We start from the raw sequence: 7,483 nt of genomic DNA on the forward strand, positions 1-7,483 counted from the left end.
CTGAGTCGACTGGAGGTGAAACATTCAAAACACTGGCCAGCTAAGGGGAAACAAAGACGGTGTCGGGTTTGTTCTATAAACAAGAAAAGCAGAAGCACGCTTTTCTGCTGTAAAAAGTGTGATGTCGCGCTGTGTGTGGTGGACTGCTTCGAGAAATGGCACACGCGCGTCAGAGTGTAAGCTGTGAAGTGACGCAGTCCAAACCGTGTACAGTCCGGCCCAAATATTATTGTATATAGTGTCATCATATTTACATCACCACCACGATTCAAGGTTGAAGAAAAATAACGGGTAAGTACTTTAGAATTTCATAACGTATTTAATAACGATTATATTTTGCAATTCATGACAAAATAATCACAGTTCATTTTCATTTGTAAAACTTGCCCTTTTGTCTATATGTAGAAAATTTTATTGTCTTTCAGGTTCTTTTTAGTTCATATTCCGAAGTTGCATAGAACGGAAAATATGCATTTTTTTCTGAAAGTCTGCAATGTTAAAGATTTAGGGCCATTTAAATTCTGGCCGTAGGGAGCTGCCGGCAATTTAAAAGTCCGTATGTTAAAGGTTAAATATCAGCAAGTAAATTAAACTAGGTTGCTCCTGCAGTATGGAAAACTGGACGTAACGCCCAAGGGTCAGAAATTCAGTATGATTATATTTGTTTAATTTTGTGGTTTGAATCAATTTAATTTTGTTGAGCAGTAAATTCATGGTTTAGTAGGATTAGTCACAAAAAACAGGTGGCTACAGCCCCTTAATTTTTCAGTAAGACAGGTCTCTTACCTCAGTGTGACTGCTTGTACCATGCACATGTACCTTGGAACTTTGTCATATTGACACAAACAGGATGCAACAGGATCCCACACAGGCAGAGCACACTAGCAGAGGGAAAAGCAACATGAGGCTGGCACACAATGCATAAGTTTGCTTCATTGTTATGCTGTCTAAACATCTCACAGTACTGCCAGAAAAAAATTCAAATCTACCTTTTTATGTACACTGGGCTTAAGCAGTAGTGATGGACACATGCAGTTATAGAGTACAACATCTGATCTGTCTGGAAGGTACAAGGGATGATGCTACTCACAATTTTTGGATCTTGCTGACTAGACAAGTGACAGCTGCTCTAATGTCTGCTGGACCAAGAGTACTGATGACCTTCTGTTGTCGCTCCTGCAACCTTGTTGCCAATAATGAGCCCTGCGGGTCACCCACATTTACCAGTGTGATGTGATCTGGGATTGAAGCATCGTCAGTAGGCAGCACTCTCGACAGCTGCTCTGTGAGTTGCTTCCGAGGCATCTAGAAAACAACACTGGAATGATGCCAGAGTTATGTTTCTCCCTTATACAGGATGTCACATGAGCAGTGAACAGCTGAACAGCTTACACACATCAGACATATTGTTTCATTCTACATAAGTGGGCACAGGGAAACTTTCTGATATGGGCAGGTTTTACTGTCAACATATCTCACCATATAACAACGAAACCAATGGCCATATTAACATCTCTCTCTTAGCATGGAGGAACAATTTGGTCAAAGAAGCATCATCCTTCCCTGCATTAGTTTCACTTCAGAAAGCACAATTAAATAAACCAACATATAACACTTGGAATTACTGTATTTTTGGACTTTGTCCATCGTCCGGTATTCTAAAAATCTAGAGAACATGTTTCAGAAACTGAACCTGTTTCCATCCTCATGCAAGTGGGAGAGACACCTACTCTGTTAGGTCCCTTAGAAAGAGCTAACATCAATCACTGGACTCTTCACTTAGCTCTTTCTAATGGACCCAACAGTGTAGGTGTCCCCTCACCTGACGATGGAAACAGATCAGTTTTCAAAATACTATGTTACCCACATTTTTAGAATACTGGATGATTGACAAGGTCAAAAAATCCAGTAATTCAAGTGTTGTACACCACTGTGAGAACACTGTAGAATATAACATATGACAGCATGCAAGATTACAAGGCACATATCACAGTCCTTGATATGACGAATGCTGCTGGGGGGCTCTACTATCACACCACTGCCTCTCGATACAATCTCTGCAAGAAGTGAGACCCACTCAGCCAACGTTTCACTGGCATTCCCAGATCACCGTCAGTTTGAAAACTATGGCTTCCAAAATGTTCCTTCAGCACTGGAGAAGATGCTGCCAGATGCAAGATCAGAGCCATATGCATGATGTTCCAGTTACTCCCACTGGAAGCACTGTCAAAGTTGCTGGGTTGCCATGGCAGAGTGTGGCCATGTATTGGCGTGCAGAAGAACACCTTTCTAGAGAAGAGTTTGTTTAATGGTCATGCATAATGTCACATAAATCACTGCACTGATTGTTATTTTGCTCTATTGTGTGTATGAGCAAAATCCCTTTGTGCTCCCAAAACATTGTATCTGTCATTGACAGAAGACCTCAGAATCTTGAATTTCTTTTACTGTGAAGAACTGTGGTCTTTCCATTCCATGATGGTGCATTTTGTGTCTGGGGTATGGTGATGAACAGATCCTCTGACAAATGTTCTCAAGAAATTTATCACTGGCGCAATATCACTGGAAAAATGACAGAGCACAAGCCAGTCACCATTTCTTGATGCCTCCCATTGGTGCTTAACACACATGCACATACATTGTTAAACCTTAAGTGCTGAATAAGTGTCCCAATGCAACAGATTGAAGTTATGTTGCATTTCATTCACCATAATAAATCTACTGCTGCAGATTACATTTTCCATGAGTGCACTGTTGTCAGCACTTCTTTCAAAATCTTCCAAATGACTCCTACACCTCAAAATTCTGTGCACCATTTCGTTACATTCCACCTACTTCTGACACCTTTTCCATAAACCTCCTTGAGGTGGTAATATATTTCTTGCATTTCTGTTGAGTGGCCACGGTCAGCTCACTCACATAGACAATAAGCAGCAGTGCTATTAGCAGTATTTACACAAAACCCTGACATACCCACAGTACATGTAAGTCCTTTAGTTTAAAAAATATGTGCCTTGTAAACTTAGCCTCACACTACTCTCACACAAGCAAATGACCACTAACCTCATTGAAACAAGTGTCTCCCCCTCCTGCTGGGTTTGGATTCACTGTGGGAGGCTTCTGCTCAGCACTCAAGGTCTTTTCAGCTTGCTTCTTGGTCTTGCCTGCTGAGGGATTCCGATCCCTGGCAAACAGCCGACTTTTGCGTTCTCGTTCTGCACCATCCTGTAATTATTGTAAGATGTACCATTATCTCCCATCCTTGAGGTGCACTGACTAAAACGATAACTGTTGTCCCTTGTGTTGGCCCTCCCGTGCGTATCTCCCACTCTCATGTGTGAGAGACAGCCTCTTGTCTCTTTTGTAGCTAATGATAATGAAAGCTTTCAGACGACTGCCTTGTTAAACGCATGTGATGCACTGACAGAGTAACTGACAAACTACTTGACAACAGAACCAGGAAATTCAATACAAGCAATACTAAATGCCAATACCGGACATAGTCTGTAAAGAAATTCCTTTAAAATCCATCTCAACTCCACTGCCTAGGAATTGGGGTTTTAAATCTCCCACTATTACAGTGATGGCAGCTGGACTCTTATGTGGCAGTAATGGGATTTACATTGTATGCAGCCTGGGGTAGGCGATAGCATAGTTGGTTGAGACACTTCGCTACAAGTTGGAAGGTTGCAGGTTTGAGTCCCGATGATGTGGATGTTTTCAGTTTACCTAACTCCTCAGTTGTATGGCCCTTGGGTCGACTCAGCCTCTAACAGAAATGAGTACCAGGAATCTTCCTGGGGGAAAAGGGCGGCCGGCACGTAAGGCTGACGACCTTACTGCCATCTGTGAGCCGACTGTCTAGAGAAAATGTGGGAGCCTCAGCGTCTCACAGCCCTATGGGCCTTCACGACCTGTTACAGGGATCACTTTGTCTTCGTTTCCTTCCATTTTTACGCAGTGTGGTAGGACGACTTCTGCTGAGCCACATGTGCTGACAAAGTGGTGCCATACATGGACGATAAAGGTTCGTGTTATCATCCACTTTCTCTGACAAAATGCTACATATGTTTCTCACCCCCTGCCAAAGCTACCAGTCTGTTGAACTCTTCAGTTTTGCAACATAAGAATGCAACATCACCTGTATTCACCAGGTAATTCCTCCTTATGAGATGTACTAAGCTTACCCCACACCCTGTAAACTGCTGTGATAGGATCTAAATGACAAACATCACCACCCATAGAGCAATAACAAAGCATGATGTAGCTACATACATACGTAGGGGAGCTGACACGCCTGTGAACAGACCTCTAGCCAGCTACAGCAGGATTCAAGTCTGATGGTGGGGGAGTGATGGCATGTTGAACTAGAGAGAGGAAGTGGTCTACAGAGTTTTGAGATCTTAGGTTTGAAACTGATTACCCTACATGTTCTTACAGCTTGGTAGCATTCTACACCACTTGCTTGAAATAAATGCACATCTTCACAACTAAATCTCTTGCTTCTTTGTGTAAAGTATAATTTTGCTGTCCTTGATCTTCCGTTTTTAAAGGAACAGCAGAATGTCGCTAGAATTAAACAGATGATTGAAATCCTTAATTTGTATTACATTAGGTGTGTAGGCTATGAAAGGAAATGACTGTTACCAGCTCTGAAGACTGAAACTGAGAGGTTTAATGCTGACCATGTGACAGCACTTGGTGCCACTGCTGAACAGTCACCTGCAGAGCTGACTGGCTATCACTCTTGCTTCATATTCGAGAGATCAGATATAACAACTCAAGTTCTTTGTGGTATTACTTAGTCCCTCCAGGCACATGCCAATGCAGTACTTTAAAATAGGCTGCCACTGCTTCCCTCCTTCCTTCCTTTGAAATGAGTGTTCAATAATCACATACCAATCAAAGTTACAAAGTCTAAGCAACTGAAAGCATCTCTATAAAGAGCCACCTGTGATATACTCGTAGTTTGAACCTACAATGAACTTCACTTGTCTGACCATATATATGGGTATACATACTGCAGAGTATACTAGTGTTCTCTACTCTGTGAGACAAAACTGTCTCATGGTGAACATCGTTAGGCTTTTTGGGTATTATCCACTGTCCTGTTTTTATTTAAAACAACATTTCAGAGACTGAGCTGTCTCCAGTCTCAGGTAAACGCCTACCCAGTTGCACCCAATTAACAGAGTTAGTACCAATCTCCACTGAGGGTATTTGAGAACAGGGTGTTGTGGAGAACATCTGGACACAGGAGAGATGAAGTGATATTAGGCTGGATAAAACTGCATAATGTGGAGCTTCATAACTTGTACTCTTCTCTAAGTATAATAACAATGATCAAGTCAAGGATGAGGTGGGCATGGCATGTAGCATGAATGTGGGAAGAAGAGGAATGCATATATGATATTGGTGGGAAAGTAAGAAGGAAAGAGACCATTAAAAAGACCAAGTCATAGGTGGGTGAATAATATTAAAATGGATCTTAGAGAGATAGGATGGGGTGGTATGGACTTGATTGATATGGCTCAGGATATGGACCAGTTATCATGGTAATGAACCTTTGGGTTCCATAAAATGTTGGGAAGTTCTTGGGCAGATGCGCAACTAGTGGCTTCTCAAGAAGGGCACAGCTCTGTCAATTCAGCCTGAGTAGGCTTTTACCTGTGGACAGAGATAGAATCCAGTCTCCAAAACGTTAGTGGGAACCTCCCACATTCTAACATACAGCTTCACAAGTCTAACATACAACAGACAACTCCCACCTTGTAACAGGACGATGCAATATTTATACATCGCTTGCAGTCTGGCCCTCTGGAGATCAACACAAGCGCTGTCCAATCAGCACTCATAATCGCAGCTCTACCCAGTGGTAATGGTATAAAAGTGTGGGCCTCCAACTGGCTAGTCAGTCTTGCACAAGTCTTCATCAGTCACGCGCTTCACTGCAAGCGCAAGCAACAACACAGCTCCAGCTCTCCAGTAAACAGCACCAAGACAGCCGACTCTACCAGCGTGCGCATCATAGCGCCTAGCTAGCCAGACTCACCACTATCTTGCTGGTTCATAACCGTTGAGTGGCCGTAAAGAAGACCTGGACTAGCCAGCCAAACTTGCCGCTATCCCACCGGTTCATAACCACCGAGCGGCCGTAAAGAAGATGCGGTTGAATAAACGGCCCTTTCCAGGGCCTGCAATTTTCACCGTCACTGCCGGGCCGAACTGGCTGCTACGAAAGGAGCCACCGCCGGTACTCTTGAGACATGCTCTCATCTTGTCTGTAATACATGTTTTAAGGGCGATGGACATTTGTGGTTGTAGTTTGAAGTGGTTGCCTGGGCAAACATTGACATGACACACATTTTTAAAATAAAAACAGGATACTGAATGAAGTCCAAAAAGCCAATCACTGCATTAGCATGCCACCATCACAGACTTTTCGATCTTGTCCACTGACTGGTGTACCTCACCCTGTTCTTATCTTCCGAACTCTTAGGAGGAGAGGACGCAGCAGGCTGCTGTGGGTCGCTGTATTCATGATCCGTCCAGTTTTCAGGATGTGAATCTGAGTCAGCTTTCTTGGAACTCTCATCGCTGAGCCGATCTGCACCTTTCTCTGCAAAGTTCAGATAAAGCGTCTTACCAAAAGATAGCACGGAACATTTGAAAGTCTAGTGGACAAGAGCACAGTTCTCAACTTCTGACTGTGGTTCTTATGATTTTGATATGGTGCAGTCTTGTAGGAGGACAATGTTTCAGGGGAACATGCTGTCCCCACCTTCAAGGTCAAAGCACATGTGCCAAGGCGTGATCTGTATATGGGCACCCTGTAGGGAAGATGGCCACATTAATTTTTTTTTTGAGGTGATGACTATGAAATACAGAAGTATAATTCATGAATGTAGATACAAAATCAAGTTAATTTATAGCTACAAGTTGTATGAAAGGTAATGGTAATGCATCTCACCACGAACGCATACAAGCCGAGAAATGTACAGCACCATGCTCCTCAGTGTTGATATGAGGTGGAACTGAGTGGACAGCTTTAGGCTCAGTGGATCCATGAGTCAGCTGCATGCAGGAGTTCAGATATTTGAGATGTGGCCACTACAGTGAATGTCTGTGGTAATATAAAGCTTCTGAGACCAGACCACTATCTACAAATTTTCACTAGTTACATGGTTACTATCTGTGATCCAGCCACAATTTAAACAAATTGTGTCTTACAGTCTTCTTTGAAAAACAGAATCACTCGAGTCTCTTACTGTGGGCCTGTCAGCAGGAACCTTGGCAGTCATATGCTGAGTAAACGGAATCTAGAGCTGCAGAATAATGTGCCATGCACTATAAATGCGGATGTTCATTTCTTAAAGTACATGAACTGGTTAGAGGCACTCATCATCAAAGAAAATACTCAAAATGTCTCCCTTCTGCTGTTTATCAGTCACTTACAGGCCATAACTACAAATAAGGATAACAC

The 7,483-nt window shown here is 42.8% G+C and overlaps 1 protein-coding gene across 3 annotated transcripts in view; it reads right to left on the reverse strand.

Annotated features, from left to right (window-relative positions):
• LOC111868570 (phosphofurin acidic cluster sorting protein 1) overlaps positions 1–7,483 on the reverse strand; it is a 173,932-nt gene that overhangs the window by 23,654 nt on the left and 142,795 nt on the right. For all 3 annotated transcript variants that reach the window (XM_023859335.2, XM_023859334.2, XM_033753095.1), the window contains 3 exons: positions 6,474–6,619; positions 3,064–3,225; positions 1,091–1,305 (listed from right to left, as the gene is read on the reverse strand). In XM_023859335.2, coding sequence (XP_023715103.1) covers positions 1,091–1,305; positions 3,064–3,225; positions 6,474–6,619 — 523 coding nt within the window. The remainder of the gene's footprint in view (positions 1–1,090; positions 1,306–3,063; positions 3,226–6,473; positions 6,620–7,483) is intronic.

The sequence above is a fragment of the Cryptotermes secundus genome, unplaced genomic scaffold, assembly GCF_002891405.2.
Source record: "Cryptotermes secundus unplaced genomic scaffold, Csec_1.0 scaffold330, whole genome shotgun sequence".
NCBI lineage: Eukaryota > Metazoa > Arthropoda > Insecta > Blattodea > Kalotermitidae > Cryptotermes > Cryptotermes secundus.